We start from the raw sequence: 21,960 nt of genomic DNA, 5'->3' as shown, positions 1-21,960 counted from the left end.
CACCTGCTGGAGAGCCACCGGCACACAGCAGTAGACCGGGAAGAAGGCCGCCAGACGTCGGCCCCTTGTGAGTTCAAGGCTGGCACGGCCGGGCGGGTGGGCCTCCCCACAGCCGTGTGCCTGGTGTCCCACCGGGACCGGCCGCCCGGCCCTGCGTTTGCCGCTTCCCGGCACAGGCCATCTGTGCCAGAGCTCCCTGCCGGGAATCCCTGGAAGGCCACGCCCGCAGCCTGCCGGTCAGCTGCCGGTCAGCAGGGAGAGCTGCAGCCCCTTCTTCCACCTGCCCTCGCCTGGCAGGTCCGGTCCTGGTTGGGGGTGGGGTGGGTGGAGTTCAAGCTGCTCTGCCGGCACGAGGGGGCCTCCTCTGGGCCACCCCAGCGTGGGCAAGACCCTGCACACCGGCAGTGAACGCAAGCCGAGTGGGGATGGGCCAGGCCGCCTGCGGGGACCTGACTCCTATGCCCCTGAAACTCGGGAGACCCAGGGAGTCCAGAGCCCTGTCTCCTCTGACCACTGGGTGACCTGAGGCAGCGTCCAGCCTGGGTGGGCCTCAGTTTCCATGTGTGTAGGGACGGGGCTGGCGGGACCCCTCCGCGAAGCCCTGTGGCCGGGCTTGGGGACATGGCCCTCCAGCTGCCCGGCCTGGACCGCCGTCCTCGCCAGCCTGAGAGCTGCTCGCTCCATGGCGGATGGAAGGGAGCAGGGCTCGGGACTGTCCCGGGACAGGGAGTGGGTTTGGCCTCTCCAGTCCTCGGGGCTTATGGCCGAACCGCAGGGGGTACCCCAGGGACCGTCTGGGGCTGGGGCTCTCAGAAGCCTCGGGGCCCCGTGACCAGGCCTGCCCAGTGCCGCAGACCTTCCTGCACCCCGGGCAGCGGGCAGCAGGGGCCCCGCGGTGTGCCCAGGCCTCCCCGCCGGGCGTCCTGCCGAAGGAGCGGGTGAATGCATGCGAGCGGGTGCAGACGGAGTGGACCCCTTGTCTGCCCTCGCCCGGCTCTCGAGCTGTTTGCCGGGCCGTCGCCCTGTGAGCTCGTAGCCGGCTCCTGGCTCTGGACCCCCACGGAGCCCTCCCCCGCTCCCCAGAGCAGCTTCCTGTGGGCCTGGGCACCGGCTCCACCGCGGGGCCGCCACAGGGCCTCAAGCCACAGCTGGTGGCCGGCAGCCATACACGTGGGTCTATGGCACGGGCCGTCTCTCCTGGGTGATGTGAGTGGTGGGTGTGGACCAAAGTCAGGCTCAGAGCAGGTCCAGCCCCGATCGCTCGCACCGAGCTGGTGAGCGCCGGGCCCCGGCCACGGGCGTGGCCGTCTCTCACTTCATCCTCTCTCTGAAAACCAACACCTACCTGGACTTTACGAGGGAGGACCTGAGGCACAGAGAGGACCGTGTTAACTTCTCCACGGTCGCGGCAGCCCTGCCAGGCTCCCTCCGGATGCCCGTGGCAGCCGCCCGAGCCCCAGGTGAGGCGGCCGAGGCTCAGACAGGTGGGGCCACCTGTCTGAGTGGGAGGGGCGGGGCTCTGCCAGGCCAGACGGTCCGTGACCCCGGCGTGGCCGCATCCCCCAGCAACTTGCGGAGCCAAGAGCACATCCTGCAGCTGAATCACACCCGTTGCACCCGCACTTCAGAGTAAATGGAAAGCTTGTAACTTACTTTCTGTGGTGGGAGAAGCGGGCAGCCACAGCTCGTGAAAAATTAAAAGCGGACGCGGCTCCGTGGATTTCCCCGGGCACCCAGGCTCGACCTCCTGGGGCCGAGTCTCCACCGGGCTCCGCCGCCCCCCACCCCTTTCTCTCCTCCCGCGTGGAGAGCGCCCGGGTCCGGGGGGGCCTGTCCAGATGGGTGTCCACAGCCGCCCGGGCAGGGGGCTGACGGGTTCCATGTCTGAGGCGTGACCAGTCCCGGTTGGCAGTCCTGACCCCTGGGCCTGTGCGGGGACTTGCGGGGGCAGCAGCGGCAGCCGCCGTGAGAGGCATGCGGGCTGGGGGCGTGGTGCACGGGGGGGCAGGTCCCCGGGAGGCTGAGGAGGAAGGAGGGAGACTCGGCCACCAGCCACGCGCACCCGCCACGTGGGCCGAGCTGGGCCTTGCTGGCCAGGTGAGGACCAGGAAGGGGGTGCCCGAGTGGAGGGGCACAAGGGCTGGGGACCCCTCCTTGAGGCTTCTCTGTGCAGGGCAGGACGGTGGGGGAGTGGTCCCTCGGGACACGTGGGCACCGCCGAGGGGCGTCTGCCCCCTGACCTGGCCCAGGCCCAGCCTGGCTTGTCTGAGCTGCTCCTTCAGAGAGAAGGCATTTGACCAACTCCCCAGAGGGACCCTCGGATTCCCGTGACCCGGCTCCGGGTAGCACCTGCAGAGGAGGTTGGGGTTCAGGTCCAGTGGGGTGTGCTGGGGTGCAGTGTACAGTGGATGCGTTGGGGTACAGTAGGGTATCCTGGGGTGTAGTGTGCAGTGGGGTACACAGATATACTGGAGTACAGTGGGTGTACCAAGGTACAGCGTACGCTGAGATGTGCTGGGGTGCAGTGTACGCCGGGTGCACTGGGGTACAGTGGTGGGCACAGGGCTATACTGGGACATGAGGAGCGTGCTGAGCTGCTGTGTACAGTGGGTGCGCTAGGGTGCAGTGGGGTACGCAGAGATGTGCTGGGGTACAGTGGGTGCACTAGGGTGCAGTGGGGTACGCAGAGATGTGCTGGAGTGCAGTGGGTATATTGGGATGTTGTGTGCAGTGCGGTGCGTTGGGTACAGTGTGCAGTGGGGTGTCCTGGGGTGCAGTGGGGTGCACTGACCACTGGCTCTGGGCTTGGACCCCGCCAGTCTGCAGGAGGCCTGTCCTGCCACCCCGGCTGACCGCCCTGCACCGGGACCTGAGAGTGGGGAAGGGCCCACGCCACCAGCTCCTCCCCCTGGGCCCTTCTTGAGCCCTGTGAGCAGTGGGGGCCACTGTGGTCAGGCCAGGGCCCCCGAGCCGGCAAAGGTCAGGGAGGTGCTGGGGCTCTGCCCAAGCCCCCTCCCGTGGGCCCATCACCAGGGAAGGTCCAGACGGCTGCTGCCAACACATCGAGTCTGTATCACACACTCTGCCTAGAACAGGCTTAAACGCTTCGTGGAGATGCTGGGGCAGCCAGCCGCAGGCAGAGCAGCGCCATTGAACTTTCAAGGTGACAGCGGCATGAATTTCTGCATCGATAGGAGCTGGAGCCTGGTCAGAGGGGGAGAACGTTCACAGCCCTCCACCCTGGTGGACGACGACAGGGAGGTAGGGGTGGGGAGCAGGGACCTGGGCCAGCGTGCGCCTCACCTCTGCCTGTGGACCACTGTCCTGCATCCCATCTGCTCAACCGCCACCTCCTACATGCAGCCCTCCAGGGTGCCTCTGGGTAGCACTACTCTGCCTTCAGGGCACTCGGCTTCTCTGCCTCCTGTGTCACGGTCTTCACACAGAGTGTGCCTGAGCAGCTGCCTCACCTGGACAGTCTTATCGCACCCACGCAACATCCCTGAGGGTGGCGGGGCCGCCTCTACCTGACATCTGGGTGAGGTGAGGCACAGGGCCTGGCATCTGGACCAGGCGTTTCCGGTCAAAAGCCCTGCCCCAAATCCCGGGCTCTTGGTGCCTCTGTCTGGTCAGGGGGTGAGGACTGGCCACAGTGATGCCCATGGGCTGCTTGTGGGGTCCTGACCTGCCAGTGGGGCAGATGCAGCTTGGAACGGAGGCCGTGTGGCAGATGCCAGGTGCTAACCCAGAGCAAGGCAGCCCCGTCCCAGGGCCCCCACCCGGCAAGGGAGAAGCGGGGCTGGACCATTCCCACCGCGGGAACCTGGCTACAGGGTCGTCGTCGTGCTGTCAACACTGGAGTTTCCGTTATGGTGGAACGTTAAGCTCTCGCCTAGCCAGCATGCCGGCCACAGCGGGCTCGCGGCCGAGGCGGGGGCAGCGGCCCGTGGCCTCCGGGTCCCTAGTGACCAGACGAGCCATCCCTACCCCCTGCCTCCTCGTTCGACAGCAAAATCCTGCCAGTCCGTGTGGTCTGTTCCCAGGATGCTGGGAGCCCGGGCAGGGGCTCAGGGCATCTGGGGGTCATCCAGGGAGGGGGCCCACTGCCGGCCTGTTTGCCTCGACCATCCCGCGGGCTGCAGCGAGTCTCCAGGCTCAACCACCAGGGGCCTCCAGACAAAGCAGCTGACCATTGGCTTCTGGAACATTCTATACTAATGATACGGCATGTTTTGAGCCAAGGGCCACACAGGCCACATGTAATCCTGGTGGCCGCCGTGACAGCCCAGGCTGGGGGCCTGTGAGCATACACCTCTGCGGGGCCTGGAGGTCCCTGGGCACTGAGAAGGCAGCAGCCGGTGGGCAGGTCCGCTGGGGGCCTGTGGGGATGCGGCACCCAGGGCCTTTTGTCCGAGGTGGCAGCACTGACCCTGCTCTGGCAGCGGGGAGGGGCCCGCCGTGTGGGGGGCTTTGGGCTGCAGCCCCCGCTGGCCCCGGGCCCACTCTTCCTGCCCGCCCCCCAGGGTCCAGGTGGAGTTCTACGTCAACGAGAACACCTTCAAGGAGAGACTTAAGCTGTTCTTCATCAAAAACCAAAGATCCAGTGAGTGGGGCCTTCGGGGTGGGGGGCAGGGCGGCAGGAGTGCCCCTCACCTCCGGCCCGCACCACGTCCCACCCTGTGGGGACCCGCTGCCCCTGGCAGCCAGGTGGCACCGTCTCAGCCCCTTCACCCCGAGGGGCTCCCTGGCCCCTCCGTGTGGCCCCACCCTCCTGCTGCGGGTACCTTCCACCTGCATCCCAGCAGGAGCTTGGCCCCCTGGGATGCAAGATGGGGTGCGGAGGTGCCCGTGGGTCCTGGTCCGTCAGTCTGTCCATTGCTCCCCTCACCCCCCCCCCCCACCGGTGACACCAGCCCCGGGAGCCCTCTGTACCACGTCCGTGAGGCGGGACAGGGTGAAGCCTCTCAGAGGCCGGCGCAGCAGAGCCACCCCGTCAGTGCTGGCGGGGCAGCCGGTGCGGAGGCCCAGGTGCAGAGGGCGGCGTGCGGGCTGGGACCCCGGCCCGTCCGGAGCCCTGACCACCGTCCCGCCCCCACAGGCCTGAGGATCCGGCTGCTCAACTTCTCCCTGAAGCTGCTGACCTGCCTGCTCTACATTGTCCGCGTCCTGCTGGACGACCCGGCCCTGGGGATCGGATGGTGGGTGACCTGCGGGCCCGGGGCTGGGCCTTCCTGTGGGCCCTCTGCCGTTACAGAGGCCGATGGGGTCCGCACAGGGGTCCGTGCCCGGCGCCCTGTGCCCAGGGCCTTGGGGAGTCCTTCCTTCCCCCATGGGCCCCCACCCAGTACCCCTCCCCAACAGAGCCGTGGCCAGGATGCCACCCTCAGGCTCCAGCTGACCAGCCGGCTCAGCACGGGCAGAAGGGTGTCCTAGTCGTGGACGACGGCTGCGTTTGCAGCCACACCCGGACCTGGACAGAGCTCTCCTTGGGGGTCTGGGATGCCCCCTCCCTGCTCGCCCAGGGGTGCACGGGGGTGTCTCAGCGAGGGGCTCTGGGTCGCTCAGCAGCTCCTGCTGGGCAGGCAGGGGTGCCAGGCCTCGGTGGGGGGAGGTCGTGAGTCTCGCGGTGCAGGGCAGAGGTGTGCCTCTTTCTTGGGGCTCCACCCGGTTCCCCTTGCCCCTCCCGGCCCACCTCCCCATCTGCTCCGGGAGCCTCTCTGGACTCCCTCATACCCAGATGTGGGGTTCTGGAAGGTTCTGGAACGGTACTGCTTCCCTCTTTTGCTCTGTCTGGGGGTCTCCCCAGCTTTCTCTCCCGCCTCTGGTTGAGAGTTTCACCTCTGCTCTTGTGTTTTCTGATTTCTGAGAACGCGTCATCTCCAAGCGCCGCTCCCCCTGCAGGCGCCCTGCCACCAGCACTCGGGTTTGTCTGAACCGCTTTCCTTTCTTACAGTCCCCCCTTCTGCTCAGTCTCTGCTCCCCCGAGCTCACGCTGAAGGGACTTCCTCAAGCGTCTGGCCACTCACACTAAGGTTGGGCTCTCGGAGGCCGAGGGCCCTGTGGTCAGGGTGTGTGGCCAGTTGGTCACCACCGTCCCCTGGGTCTGCCTGGCTCCTCAGGGCAGATCCTTCCCCTCTTCCCTGCAGGGTAAGGCCTGGCCCCTGGGCTCCTGCCCGCTGAGCTGGGAAGGAGGCCAGGGTCAAAGTTCACAGTGCAAGCTTGTAGTTACCTCCCCGCCACGTGCAGCGGGGTGGGTTCCCCAGGCCAGACCCTCACCCACTCCTGAGAACGGACCTCCTGTCTTCATCAGGAGTGCAGGAGGACAGATCCCACCGTGGTGGTTTGAGAAGGAAACCGGGGTTCTGACTCTCCAAGCACTTTCCTGGGTTCATCCCACCTTCTCCCACTCCCAGAGGCGTCTGGGACATGTGGCTTTACATTCCCACAGGGACCGGCTCTGTAGTATTCATTGCACAGCACCTGGCACATGACGGGTGGGTGGGAGAGCGAATGGATGGGTGAGGGGGGGGCTGGTAGATGTATGCGTGGGATGGATGGACAGGTGGGTGGATGGATGGAGGGATGAAGAGATGGATGGATAATGGATGACTGGGTGGACGGATGAGTGGATAGAAGGAGGATGGATGGGTGGGTGGGTGGATAGAAAGGTGGATGGCGGATGAGAGGGTGTATGTGTGGATGATGTAAGGACGCTGGATGGATGGGTGGATAGATGGCGGGTGGATGGGTGGGTGGATAAATGAGTGGATAGAAGGTGGATGGTGGATGAGAGGTGGGTGTATGAGTGGGTGATGTAAGGATGGTGGATGGATGTGTGGGTGGCTGGATGGGAGGGTGGCTGGGAGGGTGGCTGGATGGGAGGGTGGCTGGGAGGGTGGCTGGATGGGAGGGTGGCTGGATGGCGGGTGGCTGGATGGGAGGGTGGCTGGCTGGCTGGATGGATGGATGTGTGGGTGGACGGATGGGAGGGTGGCTGGCTGGCTGGATGGACAGATGTGTGGGTGGCTGGATGGGAGGGTGGCTGGATGGGAGGGTGGCTGGATGGAGGGTGGCTGGATGGCGGGTGGCTGGATGGGAGGGTGGCTGGCTGGCTGGATGGATGGATGTGTGGGTGGACGGATGGGAGGGTGGCTGGCTGGCTGGATGGACAGATGTGTGGGTGGACGGATGGGAGGGTGGCTGGATGGGAGGGTGGATGGATGGATGGATGGATGTGTGGGTGGCTGGATGGGAGGGTGGATGGATGGGAGGGTGGCTGGATGGAGGGTGGCTGGATGGCGGGTGGCTGGATGGGAGGGTGGCTGGCTGGCTGGATGGATGGATGTGTGGGTGGACGGATGGGAGGGTGGCTGGCTGGCTGGATGGACAGATGTGTGGGTGGACGGATGGGAGGGTGGCTGGATGGGAGGGTGGATGGATGGATGGATGGATGTGTGGGTGGCTGGATGGGAGGGTGGATGGATGGGAGGGTGGCTGGATGGAGGGTGGCTGGATGGGAGGGTGGATGGATGGGAGGGTGGCTGGATGGAGGGTGGCTGGATGGGAGGGTGGCTGGCTGGCTGGATGGATGGATGTGTGGGTGGCTGGATGGGAGGGTGGATGGATGGATGGATGGATGGATGTGTGGGTGGATGGATGGGAGGGTGGCTGGATGGATGTGTGGGTGGATGGATGTGTGGGTGGACGGATGGGAGGGTGGCTGGATGGAGGGTGGACGGATGGGAGGGTGGCTGGATGGAGGGTGGCTGGATGGGAGGGTGGATGGATGGGAGGGTGGCTGGATGGAGGGTGGCTGGATGGGAGGGTGGCTGGCTGGCTGGCTGGATGGATGTGTGGGTGGCTGGATGGGAGGGTGGATGGATGGATGGATGGATGGATGTGTGGGTGGATGGATGGGAGGGTGGCTGGATGGATGTGTGGGTGGATGGATGTGTGGGTGGACGGATGGGAGGGTGGCTGGATGGAGGGTGGACGGATGGGAGGGTGGCTGGATGGAGGGTGGCTGGATGGAGGGTGGCTGGCTGGCTGGCTGGCTGGATATGTGGGTGGCTGGATGGATGTGTGGCTGGATGGAGGGTGGCTGGATGGAGGCTGGCTGGATGGAGGCTGGCTGGATGGATGTGTGGCTGGCTGGCTGGCTGGATGGATGGAGGGTGGCTGGATGGAGGGCGGCTGGCTGGCTGGATTGATGGATGTGTGGGTGGACGGATGGGAGGGTGGACGGATGGAGGGTGGCTGGATGGGAGGGTGGCTGGATGTATGGGTGGCTGGATGGAGGGTGGACGGATGGAGGGTGGCTGGATGGAGGGTGGCTGGATGGGTGGATAGATGGATGGATGGATGGATGGATGGATGGCTGGATGGAGGGCGGCGGGATGGAGGGGGGCTGGCGGCCTCTGTGGGCATTGAGTTTGCAACCACAGGCTCAGGCTTAGGAGGAAGTGCAGTCAGTTGAGAAAAAAGGAGGAGGGAGCTGCCCGTCACCATGGGGCTCTGTGAGAGCGAGGTCCTGTTGGCCAGTGACCCTGGCTTTGCTTGTAATCTGGGGCAGAACTAGCACGTCTGCCAGGCCCCGCCACCCTCCCAGTGGGCATCCAGGTGGCGTGGGGAGGCTTGTCCTCGGGAGTGACTCAGGGACCTGCGTCTCGGAGCCGGCACCACGGGGCAGGAGCTCGGCTCTTCTGCGTGTCTCGCGCACATCGCCCGGCCTTGTTTCGGCAGCTCTGGCCTCCGGGAGGCCCTGAGTGCTGCAGGGTCCGTCGCTGGCCACGCGCAGCCCTTTCTCTGCTGGCAGCCCGGGTGGAATCCCCACTCCCTCCTGGGCTCACCTCTTGTGTTCTCCTCACCCGGCCTGCCCCTCATCCGTTAGACAGCCTCCGAGAGCGTCTGCAGGGTGCGAGCAGCTGCCTGTCCCCCAGGTGTTAGAATACAGACGCCTGTCTGAGTTGTGGGGGCCCTGGTTGGGGAGAGTGTGCCCCCCATACGCCCTAGGCCCGTGGCAACCCTGGGAAGGGTCTGGTCCCTTCGGGGGCGGTGCTGGGAGGGGCCGTGGCCGGCCAGCTCCGTCTCTCCACAGCTGGGGCTGCCCGAAGCAGAATTACACCTTCAACGAGTCGTCCTCCGAGATCAATTGGTGAGTTTGCCACCCAGCTCCCACTCAGAGGCCCAGGGCCGGGTCGGGTGGACAGAGGGTGACACTGCCCAGCCCCCCAGGATAGATGCCCAGCCGCAGCCCGTGACCCTCCTGGGACCCCCGGGCCCTGGCCAAGCAGCGGGCAGTGGCGGGATGGCCCCTCAGCGTACAGCCCCTGAGGCCCGGGAGCAATCTAAGAGTGACAGCAGGGTCAGCAGCAGCCGGCCTGGCCCAGCCCTCACGGACCGTGGGTGGGAGGAGAGATGCAGCGAGGGCCTGCCGGGGGGTCGATCACTGCCTCTGCAACTCACGGCCCTTTAGCCAAAGAGAGCAGGCGCCCAGTCGGGCAGGGGGAAGTGACGCCAGAGCGGCGGGGCGCCCGGTCCACAGGCCAGGATGTGTCCCAGGGCCTTGGCCGCCTTCTTGATGGAAGCTTCTCCCTCCCAGCCTCCCCAAACCCAGAGCCCCCCTTTGGCCTTAGCCTGCACCTACGCCCCTCCCCTGGCACCCCCGGCCCAGCCTCGCAGAGCAGTCCTGGTACTTGGCGGCAGCAGGACCCAACGTACCAGACCCTGAGCACTGTGTCCCCAGCTCCGCAGCTTCTCCCGCGCTGGCCCGGTCGCCCTGTCCCTGGAAGGCACGCACAGCTGGGGTGGAAGGGACACGCCAGCCCCTCCCTTCACACTCGGCCCTGGAAGCCTCTCCTTTCTGGGCCTGTGCCTCGGAGTGGCGGCCAGGGCAGCTCCTGAGCCCGGGCCCAGCTCTCGTCCAAGCAGCCCTGAAGGCCCGGGGATTTCAGAGTCTGTGTCCCTCGGCCGAGGAAACAACAGCCCAATGCCTCCACTGCGGCGGGGGCCCTCCCACCCCACAGGGGCCCACGGGGGTCAGGGCCTTGGCCGTCTGGGGTCTGGCTCTGCACTGAGCACGGCCACCCGACCCCTCCTGCTGGTCTCGCCGCAGCCTTTGTCCTGGGGCTGCGTCTGGGCAGGGACACCCCCACCCAAGTCACTCCCCTCCCCTGCTGGGTTATGGACGAGGACCTGAGGTCGGAAACCGGGGAGCGTGATGGCCAGCACCCCTGCCCCTGCGGGGACGGGCGTAGGAGCCTGTCCCCGGGAGCCCAGACGAGAAGGGGAGGCCACCTGGGCCAGCTGCGGACTCTGAGCCCACGGCCCGTCCCCAGGGCAGCCCGCTTAGGCCCTGGCCTCACAGGCCCCGCCCTGGGGCCCCCTTTCCCCGGGCACCTCCCCTTCCCTCCTGCCCTCGGCCCCTCCGAGGGCAAGGCTGCTGCCCTCCGTCCAGCTCAAGCAGCAGCCTGCGGTCAGTAGAGGCCCAGGGCTCACCTCCCTCTCTCCCCAGGGCCCCCATCCTGTGGGTGGAGAGGAAGACGGCTCTGTGGGCCACTCAGGTGAGTGGAGGCAGCACGGCTCTGGGGGGCCCTGCCTGCCCCGGCCCCGCTCAGAGGCTCCGGCCCCTCCCCGCCCCAGGTCACCGTGGCCGCCGTCAGCTTCCTGGAGACCACGCTCCTCACTTACCTCAGCTACAAAGTAAGTGCCCCCAGGCCTGGCCCTGCCCTCCCCCCGCACCCCTCCCCCACCCCTCCCCCCGCACCCCTCCCCCACCCCTCCCCCCGCACCCCTCCCCCCCACGCCCCTCCCCACACACCCCTCCCTGGCCCCCTCCCCGCCCACCTGCTCTGAAGCCCACCCCCCTGGCTCCCCAGGGCAACATCTGGGAGCAGATCTTCCGCGTGGCCTTCATCCTGGAGATGATCAACACGCTGCCCTTCATCATCACGGTGGGTGAGCCGCCAGCTGGGGAAGGGGCCGCCGAGCCCGCGCCCCCTGACCCGTCTCCTCCGCAGATATTCTGGCCGCCGCTGCGGAACCTGTTCATCCCGGTGTTTCTGAACTGCTGGCTGGCCAAGCACGCCCTGGAGAACATGATTGTGAGCCGCGGGCCGGGCAGCTCTGGGCAGGGTGGGCTCCCCCCTGCCCCGCCCCTCCCCTCCCGCTTCACCTCTGCAAGGCCCCCAGGACCCCAGGGCACAGCTCGCCATGCCCTGGCCCTGTGGGGAGCTGGCCAGCTTCCTTTGGTGCCCAGGAGGCCGGGCTGACCGGTGGACAGATGTGTCTCTGTCACCACGAGATGCCCTCACACCTCCTTCCTGACCAGCCGGAGCCCCAGCCCTGATGCCCCGGGAGAGTCACCCAGGCCTGTCCCTGCCCCTGGAATCGTGGCTGGAGGAGGGAGAGGGTGAAAGTGCAAGTGAGCGCAGGCGGGGCCCCGACATGGGGCCACGGCAGGCCCTGCGCTGAGGTCTGAGCGAGGCCCCTGTCGGCAGGCGGCGCGACGACTGTTTTCTCCCAGGGTGCCCCTCCCCAGCCCAGGCTCCCTCGGCTCACCTCCATCCCCACTGCAAAGTGAGGTGACGGCGCTGAGGTCACGACCTCTGGCCTGCGCCCCAGGTCCTCCCCTGGCATGGCAGAGGCTGGACGGGGAGGCCGAGCGCTGAGGTCAGGTGGAGCCGCCCCCCTCCCGCCACCGTTCATTCATTCTCGTGCATCTGGGACGTAGGGGGTGGGGTGGGGGGTGGGGGTGGGGGTGGGGGTGGGGGTGGGGGTGGGCCCTGGGCTCCGACCAGTCCCTGCTCTGCCCCTGATAGCGCCACTTCCCGCAGAACGACTTCCACCGAGCCATCCTGCGCACCCAGTCGGCCATGTTCAACCAGGTCCTCATCCTCTTCTGCACCCTGCTGTGCCTGGTCTTCACGGGGTGAGTCCCTGCCAGGCGGCCGCGTCGCCCAGCCCTCGCATCCGAGAAGCCGGGGTGAAGGACCAGAGGCAGCTCGGAGCTCCGGTTCCTAGGCCAGAGCTGCCGAGTCCGGCTCCTCTGGGGCCCGGAGAGACGTGGTGGAGGAGGGCACTGGCTGGGGGGACGGGGGGGACCCTCGGCTCGAGGTCCAGCCGAGAATAAGGTCTGGGAGCAGCCTGGGGGCTGGAGCAGAGAGCACGCCCCCCCGGCACGTGCCTGTGCCCTGGGCGAGGACGCGGGCAGGTCCCAAGGCCGTGTGCCTCCCCCCCCCATGCCCCCCGACACACGCAGACGCACACTCCAGCGGAGCGGGGCGGGGTGTCCGCGGGGCAGGAAGCGCCGGGGTGGTCCAGCCTGCCCCCTCCCCGCAGCCAGCGCGTCCACCCTGGGGAGGGCCCCAGCACCGCTGTGTGCCGCGCCACGGTGTATGTGGGGACGGGCCACGGGGCCACGGCGGGGGAAGGACTGTCCAGCTCTAGCTGGGCGGGGGGCTGGGCGTGCCCCGCGCCGTCTGACCTCCTGGGGGAGGACGAACTCCGAGGTGGGTGGCAGGTAGGGGCTCGCAGCCTGGGCGGCCCCATCCGCCTCCTCTGACCCCAGGCCCACGCTGAACCCACGCAGCGCTGTGTCTGCGCTCCCGTCCAATTTTCCAGGGGCCTCAAAGGCACCTCGGGGCAGGAAAGGAAGGCCCGGGGGGATGCGTTGGGTGTGCCAGCCCCACAGGCCAGGGTCGGGAAGCGCAGAGCTGGACCCGGGCCCAGGCTGGGGCGCCGTGTCGGCGACAGCTGACGTGCTGTCGCGGGCAGGCCCAGCCTTGCCCCAGGCGCCAGGCCGGCCAAGGCCCTGCCGCCACCCCCATCCCCGGTTCCAGGACCTGCGGCATCCAGCACCTGGAGCGTGCGGGCGGCAACCTGTCCCTGCTGACGTCCTTCTACTTCTGCATCGTCACCTTCTCCACCGTGGGCTACGGAGACGTGACGCCCAAGATCTGGCCGTCCCAGCTGCTGGTGGCCATCATGATCTGCGTGGCCCTCGTGGTGCTCCCGCTGCAGGTGTGAGCCCTGCCCGGCGGGGCCGAGAGGGGCGAGGAGGGGCGCCAGTCCTGGGAGGGGCCGCAAGGCCAAGACCCCGACGGGGACACGTGGGGCCTGCCAGGGCCTCCTGGGGGCCTGTGGCTAGCGAGGCCCGCAGCCGTCAGGACAGTGGGGGGGGCGTGCTCAGACGGCTCCCCCGGGTCCCGTGCGGAGTGTGGAGCGCGGGGGGCTGCCAGGGTGTCCCGCGGGCTGGGACAGGAGTCCTTAGCCGGTGCAGCGGCAGCAGCTGTCGGGACCCCGTGGGGCACAGCTGCTTCCCTGTCGCCCGTCAGCAAGGCCAATCTGCCGGCTGAGCCACCCGTGTTTAGATACGACGGGTAGAGGCCTGGAGAGGGGGCCGGTGGCTGCAGGCGCCCCCAGCCCTCCAGAGGGCAGGAGAAGGCCCAGGGGAGGGAGCAGGATGGACTGGGGGAAGCCAGACCCCACGGGGGACACTCAGGATTTGGAGGGACGGGGCAGGGGAGGTGCCTAACTGTGGCTGCAACGGGGGCCAGTCCACCCCCGGGGTCCTCTGCTGACCCTGAGCTCAATTCCCCACCCCCGCCCTGCGGCTCGGAGCCCCCAGCCCCAGCTGACACCCCCCCTTCCCTGCTTTCCCCCTGGTCCGGAGCACAGCCCACCCCCTCCAGGAAGGCCAGCTGCATGCGAGGGACACCCGTGGGCCGAGAGCCCTAAACAGAGGTCTCACCCCCATCCCCGCGCTCGCCGGAACTTGCCTTCCTGGACCTGGTTCAGCAGTGGCCTCCTCCCTGGCCTCCACCTGAAGCCCCGTCCTCCCCCCATTCCCCCCGCCCCCGGCAGGGCCCCCGCAGGCCACAGAGCACCTCAAGGTGGGCCGTCCACTTTCCCGGGGCCCTGGCTGCTTGTAGAATCCATGTTCACATCTTATTATATTTTTATACAATCATGTTTTTCTAAATCATATTTTTAATATTTTAGATATCTAAATTTATATGTTAATTAGTTTTTGTTATAAGTTAAGTTGCATTTTTAGTTATATAGTTATGAACATCATTATTTGTTTTATGTTTTTAATTCTAATTAATCATATTTCTTTAAGTTTAATATTATATTTTTACATTACTACCCGGAACCTTTTCAAGCCTTGGCAAGTCTGTCCCACTCGGGCGCTACATCAGGAGAGAGAGGGGACGATCTCCCCTCCCCGGGGCAGGTTGTGGGGCTGGGGGCTGTCCCCCGTGTGTGTGCCCCCTGTGAGTGCACAGAGGGGTCGTGTGTGGTTTCAAGTAAACGGTGCCAGGTAAGCTGGCTCCCGCCCCCTGGCATCCTGGACACCTCCGCAAGGCTGTGCCCTTGTCCCACGGCTGCGGAGCTTCTGTTCCTGCGGTGCTCTGGCCCCCACGCTCCTGGCGGGTGCAGGGGCCGCTCAGAGCTGGTGTTTACATCCCACCACCCAGGCCAGGCTGGTGCCCAAGCCCCAAGGAGTGGGAGGCCGCAGGGCCCGGCATCGGAGGCACACACCGTCCTCCAGGGCTAGTGGATGGTCAGGACCCGCGAGACTGACTAATCTGTTGTCAGTGATGGAAAGGGACGGTCTCGGTTATCGTCCTTCGTTCTTTCTTTAACCACGTTAAAGAAAGTTAGCGCCCTTAGAGACGGTGACAACGGAATGCCCACCTGTAGATGTTCCTTGCAGAGTAACAGTGACGACAGCTGACAGCATCCTCCCCGCTCAGGGCTGAGTGTCACACATCAGCGCGGTGCTTCCTGTAGCTGCCGGAACAGAGCACCCCACAAATGGGGGGGTGGGGGCTTACACAACAGAAATTTACTCTCTCACAGGCCAGAGCCAGAGTCTGAGACCGAGGTGTCAGCAGGGCTGGTCCTGGAGGCTTGAGGGGAGGCTCTGCTTCCGTGTCTCCAGCTTCTGGTGGCGCCATGGTCCTTGGCGCCCTGGGGCTTGTGGCCGCCTCCCTCTCAGCTCTGCCTCCGTCTCCACGTGGCTTATTCCTGCACCTCTGTGTCCTCTCGTTACGGGACACCGGCCACTGGAGGTAGGGCCCACCTTAATCCAGTCTGAGCTCATCTTAACTCATTACATCCTCAAAGACCCTATTTCCAAATAAGGTCATGTTCGGAGGGCCACACCTGTGACATGGGAGGCTTGAATCCAGGTGTCTGCCGTCAGAGCCCCAGTCCTGCACAGGCCTCAGGGATCACCCTGGGGTCTCCGGCCCCTCCCACTAGGGCCCAGTCCTGTGCTTCAAGGCCACAGGGCCTTGTCACTGGAACCTAGTAGGTGCTCAGTAAATTCAATGAGCTGATCTCCCCTTAGCGAGATACAGCGCGTCACCCGGAGCAGGTGACAACCGGAGGGTGTGGCTGCTGCCATTCATTTAGAATTGTGTGGGAAAACAATGAACGACCTCAGTGCTTTCACGGGGTCTGGCTGTCACCCACAGACGGGAAGTCAGACAGTAGCGGCAGGCCCTGGGCAGGTCAGCACCCCGGTCAGCTCCGTGGAGCCTGGAGTCCCCTCACCGCCAGCCCACCTTTATAGATGTGTCACTGTCCTACTTACAAAGGGCCCTCAACACCCGGATCTCACAGCCAGGAAGTGTGGGCCAGGGTGGACGGCACCCCCAGACGGCAGCCTCCAATCAGCCACACCCCTGACCTGGGCTCAGAACCGTGGTACTCAAAGTGCTCCTTCCATGCCGGGCACCTGGGTCCCCCATTCTAGGCCTGAGGCTTTTCTAAGACACGTTTCCAGGTTTCTCCAAAACGTGTCTCAGGTGCTGACGGAGACCCAAGGGGCTCAGTTACCTGGATGCTCAGAGCGTATACTTCGGCACCCACTAACGGTCGCTTGGCCTCCTGGGGCTGGGAGCTGGACCTGCCACGTCTCTCGCTACCCCACACACTGGCGGGACCGTCCACTCTGCCCCCACCTGGCCCCTTGAGCGACCTGTGCCGCAGACTTTGCCCGTGGTCTTCCGAGACGTGGTCGGGACGCTGCTGTCGCAGCTCCCGGAGCCCCAGGCCTCCTGGAGTTCACACGCTCTTACCTGCAGTTTGAGGAGCTCGTCTACCTGTGGATGGAGCGGCAGAAGTCGGGGGGCAACTACAGCCGCCACCGGGCCCAGACGGAGAAGCACGTGATCCTGTGTGTCAGTTCCCTCAAGATCGACCTGCTCATGGACTTTCTGAATGAGTTCTACGCCCACCCCCGGCTGCAGGTGAGGCCCCGCCCCTGGCCCCACCCCCGGCTGCAGATGAGGCCCCGCCCACGGCCCCACCCCCGGCTGCAGGTGAGGCCCCGCCCACGGCCCCGCCCCACCCCAGTGCCCCCTGAGCTCGCTGGGCCTGGGTTTCCCTGCCTGTGCAGTGGGGCCCCGGTGGTCTTCCACACTGTGGGGGTGGGTCTGTGGGGTCCTGCCTTTCCCTCCTGCCAGATACACCATCACAGAGAAGGCTGGGGCTCCTGAGAGGCGACTGGTGTGGAAACACTAGGAAGGAGGGTGGGCCGGAGCCGAGCGAGCCTGCCAGCAGGGCTGACCCCTCCCACCTGCAGGACTACTACGTTGTCATCCTGTGCCCCACCGAGATGGACATCCAGGTCCGCAGGGTCCTGCAGATCCCCCTGTGGTCCCAGCGGGTCATCTACCTCCAGGGCTCCGCGCTCAAGGACCAGGACCTCATGCGGGCCAAGTGAGCGCCGGCGGGGGTGAGGGTGCGGTACCGCGGCGGCCGCACGGGCAGGCCAGGGAGGGGCCCTCAGGCGGGCAGCAGCTCCCTCTCTGTGCCTGTCACCCACCCGGGCGGGCCAGGCCCCCCGCTGACCCCGGCAGAGCCGCCTGGGCGAGCCCACCAGCCTCCTCCCACCTGCCCGGCTGTTCATCTGGGGGCCTGGGGGCAGCTGCCGCTCTGAGTCAGGTGGGAAGCCGAGGCTGTGGGCAGGTTTTCTCCTGAAGACGAGGTGACAGGGTGACTTGAGGTAAGGAGGCTGAGTTGTGAATGGAACTTTCCAGAATCTGCTGCAGCACACAGACACCCCGGAGGCTCCCCCATCACCCGTCAGGATTTTATTCCAGAGCCTGACGTAACCTTCGAGGTGAAATGTGGGTTGTGTGGAGGCCAAGGAAGCAGGAGGCCCGGCAGCCGGGGCCCCCCCCACGCCCACCTTCTGAGCCTCGGGCCCCACAGGCTCGCCCAGGAATCAAGGCCCCAGACAGGGACAAGTTGGGGTGCCAGGTGACGGGGTGGGAGCCGCCAGGCCCCCCAGCCCTGGGGCGTGGACAGTTTCTCAGCCACCCTTTGTGCAGCCAGGGGCTCTGGGGGCATGAGGGGAGCAGAACGGGTCATCCGCAGGCCTCGGGCAGCCTGTCCCGGGAGAGGACAGGCCAGCGGGCAGGGTCCAGCCTCTCTGCCACCAAGTGGGCCCTTCATTCCGTGCCCCAGCCCCACCCCGGGTTAGCGGGGGCCCATCCTCAGCCCATCCAGGGCTTCTCAGAGCGAGCTGGGGTCTCAACAAGGCCCAGCTCTTCCCCTGACGGCCGAGACGGGAGCACCACGGATGGCCCTGGTGGTGCTCAGACCCGGTGCTTTGCAGGATGGACAACGGAGAGGCCTGCTTTATCCTCAGCAGCCGGAACGAGGTGGACCGCACCGCAGCGGTGAGTGCCCCCCACGGCCACCCACCACCTGCCCGCAGGCCCGGGGGCGGGGGGCGCCTGGGGGCAGAGCCCCTCCCCCAGGCTGCTGCTGCCCGTCAGCACCGACGTGGCCTCCCTGTCTCAGGACCACCAGACCATTCTGCGCGCCTGGGCCGTGAAGGACTTTGCCCCCAACTGCCCTCTCTACGTCCAGATCCTCAAGCCTGAGAACAAGTTTCACGTCAAGTTTGCAGGTATGTTTGGCCCGGAGGGGGGCGCCTGTGTGCTCACGGGCGAGCGTGTGGGGTGCGGGATAGAGGCAGAGCCCATGCAGGTTCTGCACCTGGGCCTGGGGGCCAGGGCGGGCAGAAGCAGTGTCTGACGAGCACCTCTGTGGGCGTGCCCGAGCTGGGCGCCTGTGCCGAAGGCCTGTGCTGGACACCTGGGGGACCAATGAACAGGCCCCCCCGCCCCCAGCCCTGGAGCTCTCGGTCAAGCCCGGAGACAAGCACAGGAGAACCGAGACGATGAACCGGCTCCCAGGGGCAGGGCACTGGATGGCGCTGAGCAGGGCGGGGAGGGGTTCTGGGGGGTGCTGGGCAAGGGGGCGTGTGCCGTGGGGCAGCAAGAGCCTGTGGTGGCCCTGGCGCTCCTGCCCGCAGAGCACGTGGTGTGTGAGGAGGAATGCAAGTACGCCATGCTGGCCCTGAGCTGCATCTGCCCGGCCACGCCCACGCTCATCACGCTGCTGGTGCACACGTCCCGAGGCCAGTGAGTGCTGCCCCCAGGGCCGCGCAGCCAGCGAGACGGGGGGGGGGGGGGGGGGGGGGCCGGCTGCTGGGGGAGCGGGAGGCGTTGAGGAGACCTGTGATGGGAGGGGCCGAGGCCCGGGGGCCCGGGGAAACGACCACCGTGGACCCAGCTGAGGAAGCAGTCGCTGAGCGAGGGGCTGCAGCTGGGGGGCGGCCTGGGGGCTGCTGGGAATTGCAGGCGGGGCCCGCCGTGGAGCAGAGGGCCGTAGCGGGGGCAGCAGGAGAGCCCTGGGATCTAGGCACAGTGACGGGGTCCGGCGGGGCTTGGTTTGTAAGAGAAGACGCGTTTGGTGTTTGGCACCTGGGCTGGGGTCCCAGGCAGAGCCTGAGGCGAGGGGCTGCCCTGGGACAGAGGAGGGGCACCATCTTCTCTCTGGGAAAAACAGGCTGGGGTGTGGGGGGCCCCGACGGGTGGCCTCGGCTCCCTGTGGGGCCTGGGCGGCCCTGGGGGAGGGACCAAGCAGGGGAAGAGGACGTGGCCCGGGGTTCCTGGGAGGACCCACAGGCCGCAGAGGCCAGTCTTGACTCTGAAACATTTTGACACTCCTAAAAATCAGACCATTGTGTTTACAGCTTTTTAAAACTGGCCAAGGACCCATCAGGCCACCCAGGTCTAGTCTCAGCCAGACGGGGAGGGGCTGGGGTCAGGGGTCACGCTGGCTTCCACCCACACCGGCAGAAGCCACATCTGGGGGGCACCATAGCCCAGCTGGGCGGGGGCGGCCGTGGGGGTGACACCCTCCCCACGCCCCAGGGAAGGCCAGGACTCACCGGAGCAGTGGCAGCGCATGTACGGACGCTGCTCGGGCAACGAGGTCTACCACATCCGCATGGGGGACAGCAAGTTCTTCCGCGAGTACGAGGGCAAGAGCTTCACCTACGCTGCCTTCCATGTGCACAAGAAGTACGTCCCCCAACCCGGTCCAGGCCAGGGGGGGAGGAGTGCGGGGCGGGGTCCGGAGGCTGAAATGGGCGTGGCCCGTGCCCGCTGCAGGGTGGACCAGCGGGGCCTCAGGGTCAGAGTCACGCCCATTCAGCCGGAGACCCGCATGGGGTCTCTCTCTCTCTCCCCCCCACCCCGAGGCTGCCCTCGGTGGGTCTTTGCGTCGAGTGGGAAGGCATCCCGACACCCGTGAGCGCAGGGCTGCACCGTCAGCCCCCAAGGAGCCCAGGAGGGGCAGCTTTGGGCCCCATCGAGCCCCCGCCCTGTCCGCTCAGGTACGGCGTGTGTCTCATCGGCCTGAAGCGGGAGGAGAGTAAGAGTATCCTGCTGAACCCAGGGCCCCGGCACATCCTGGCCGCCTCCGACACCTGCTTCTACATCAACATCACCAAGGAGGAGAACTCGGCCTTCATCTTCAAGCAGGAGGAAAAGCAGAAGAAGAAGGGCTTCGCGGGGCAGGGGCTGTACGAGGGGTCGTCCCGCCTGCCCGTGCACAGCATCATCGCCTCCATGGGTGAGGCCGAGTCCAGCTCCTGGCGGGGCGGGAGGGGCGGGCAGGGGACCCACCCAGGAGACCCAGGTGCTCAGGCCCGCAGCGTAACCCTGGGCAAGTCCCGCCTCTCTGGCCTCAGTTTGCACATCTGTCCCGTGGGGGCATCCTGCCTTCCTGTGGGGACCTGTGTGGGCATCGATGTCCAAGTGCCCGCCCGGGTGAGACCGCCCTGCGTCAAGGGTCACTGGGAGCCTCTGTCCACCTCCACTCCGGGAACCCCTGTCCCCGGGACAGACAGGGGAGGGACTTCCAGCCAAGTTCAGCCGCTCTGTTCCAGGGACAGTGGCCATGGACCTCCAGAACACGGAGTGCCAGCCAGCACAGAGCGGCGGAGGCAGTGGGGGCAGCAAGCTGGCACTCCCCACGGAGAACGGCTCGGGCAGCCGGCGGCCCAGCATCGCGCCCGTGCTGGAGGTGGCCGACAGCTCGACCCTGCTGCCCTGTGACCTGCTGAGTGACCAGTCGGAGGACGAGATGACGCCGTCGGACGAGGAGGGGCTGTCTGTGGTGGAGTGAGTGCCGCCGGGGCTGGAGGGGGAACAGAAGGCTTCCACGGGAGAGGGGAGGGGCAGCGTGTGAGTACCCGGCGCCCAGGAAGAGGTGGGCCAGCGGTGCCGGTTCTGGGTCTGCCCCACGCTCTGAACAAGGCTTCCAAACAGCTTCCCCGGAGACCTTGTTTGGCAAGTGGAATCTTCTGGGGACCCAGCTCGTGGACAGGAAGGCCAGGCAGTGCCCGCCCTCACCCCTCGTCCTCCCCTATCACAACCTGGGCGGCCAGGCCTCAGTGCCACGGCCCGCTTGGCAGGGTGGCTGCCCTCTGAGCGTGGTCTGCAGAGGTCACAGACAGGGGAGCCCAGGGTGAGATGCCGTCCGGGCGTGGAAGCCACTGGCCCATCCTGAGCCGTCATGCTGCCCTGGGTTTGGGCCCAGGTCTTCCTCCGAGATTATGAGACAGAAGAGACCCCATTGTGTCCCCAGGTCTTGGCCACTTGGCCTCGTCCGGGACAGACAGGCGGCGCCTGACCCCAGGGCCACGGCCAGCTGCCGGCCTGCACGGCCAATGCTTCCCAGCCGGGCTGTCACCGCAGCCACTCTCTGCTCCGGCCTTTGCCCCGTGGTGGAGTAAACGGGCTTTAAACACAGGCTGCCGGGGACCGGCTCTGAGATTGGGGGGCCTGGCAGGGCCCCTGCACACCTGGGGCAGGTGGCGGGCTGGCCTCGGACGCCACGTCCCTTAAGCCAACCGGAGGTGGAGCGGGAGGCCAGCCCCTCTTCAGGCGGCCTGGGGGGACAACCACGGCAGGGTAACCACCGCGTGTGTGTGCGCGGGGCGCCGTGGGGACGGCGGGGGGAGTACAGCCTGTGGGGCGACCAGCCTGGCCCAGGGGAGCCCGTGGAGCGGGGACCACGGGCCAGCGTCTGCCCCGGCGTTGGGGTGCTGGGGGCACCAGGGGGTGATGGGCCGTCAGAGCCCCTTAAGGTTCTTTCGTGGCCTGTGTAAGCTCGCGTGTGTGCGCGTGTACGTGCGCGCGTTGCATGCAGTCTTACCTGGCCCAGTCAGGTCTGCAGGGGTCTGGCACCCCACCCCCATGTGGCAGCCTAGGGCCCGAGGCCAGGCTGAGGCTCCTCTCTCTCCCCCCAGGTACGTGAAGGGCTACCCCCCCAACTCGCCCTACATTGGCAGCTCCCCTACCCTGTGCCACCTCCTGCCCGTGAAAGCCCCCTTCTGCTGCCTGCGGCTGGACAAGGTAGGTCACGGCAAAGTCGGGGAAGTGGCAAGGACGCGCCGAGGTCGTCCTGGACCCTGTCTGCCCTCCCCGACGTCTGTGTCTGTTGTAGAGGCGTGTTCTCTCCCTCCTGTATCCACGTGCGCTTGCTGAAGCGAGGGTGCCCCTCTCGTAACTCACCACAACCAGCCTGGCCTGCAGCCCACACCCCACTGGCCCTGGTTGTCCCGGGAGCCCTCGCTGCCCT

The 21,960-nt window shown here is 66.7% G+C and overlaps 1 protein-coding gene across 5 annotated transcripts in view; it reads left to right on the top strand.

Annotated features, from left to right (window-relative positions):
• Nucleotides 1–21,960, top strand: part of KCNT1 (potassium sodium-activated channel subfamily T member 1) — a gene marked incomplete at its 5' end in the record, with an annotated part of 70,577 nt that overhangs the window by 34,881 nt on the left and 13,736 nt on the right. For 2 of the 5 annotated variants that reach the window (XM_082657384.1, XM_082657386.1), the window contains 18 exons: nt 4,524–4,603; nt 5,099–5,198; nt 9,098–9,154; nt 10,514–10,562; nt 10,642–10,701; nt 10,878–10,952; nt 11,019–11,102; nt 11,835–11,929; nt 12,840–13,020; nt 16,098–16,262; nt 16,598–16,734; nt 17,636–17,699; nt 17,824–17,932; nt 18,341–18,449; nt 19,245–19,394; nt 19,709–19,947; nt 20,264–20,498; nt 21,629–21,734. In XM_082657384.1, the coding sequence (XP_082513510.1) occupies nt 4,524–4,603; nt 5,099–5,198; nt 9,098–9,154; nt 10,514–10,562; nt 10,642–10,701; nt 10,878–10,952; nt 11,019–11,102; nt 11,835–11,929; nt 12,840–13,020; nt 16,098–16,262; nt 16,598–16,734; nt 17,636–17,699; nt 17,824–17,932; nt 18,341–18,449; nt 19,245–19,394; nt 19,709–19,947; nt 20,264–20,498; nt 21,629–21,734 (2,095 nt within the window). Of the gene's footprint in view, nt 1–4,523; nt 4,604–5,098; nt 5,199–9,064; nt 9,155–10,513; nt 10,563–10,641; nt 10,702–10,877; nt 10,953–11,018; nt 11,103–11,834; nt 11,930–12,839; nt 13,021–16,097; nt 16,263–16,597; nt 16,735–17,635; nt 17,700–17,823; nt 17,933–18,340; nt 18,450–19,244; nt 19,395–19,708; nt 19,948–20,263; nt 20,499–21,628; nt 21,735–21,960 lie in introns of all 5 variants that reach the window. The other 3 variants (XM_082657387.1, XM_082657385.1, XM_082657383.1) reach the window with 2 other exon arrangements.

The sequence above is a fragment of the Grampus griseus genome (assembly GCF_964374135.1).
Source record: "Grampus griseus genome assembly, chromosome: 6".
In the NCBI taxonomy this organism is placed as follows: Eukaryota; Metazoa; Chordata; class Mammalia; order Artiodactyla; family Delphinidae; genus Grampus; species Grampus griseus.
The sequence above is the reverse complement of the archived record's forward strand: the minus strand, read 5'-3'. Positions and strand labels throughout refer to the sequence as shown.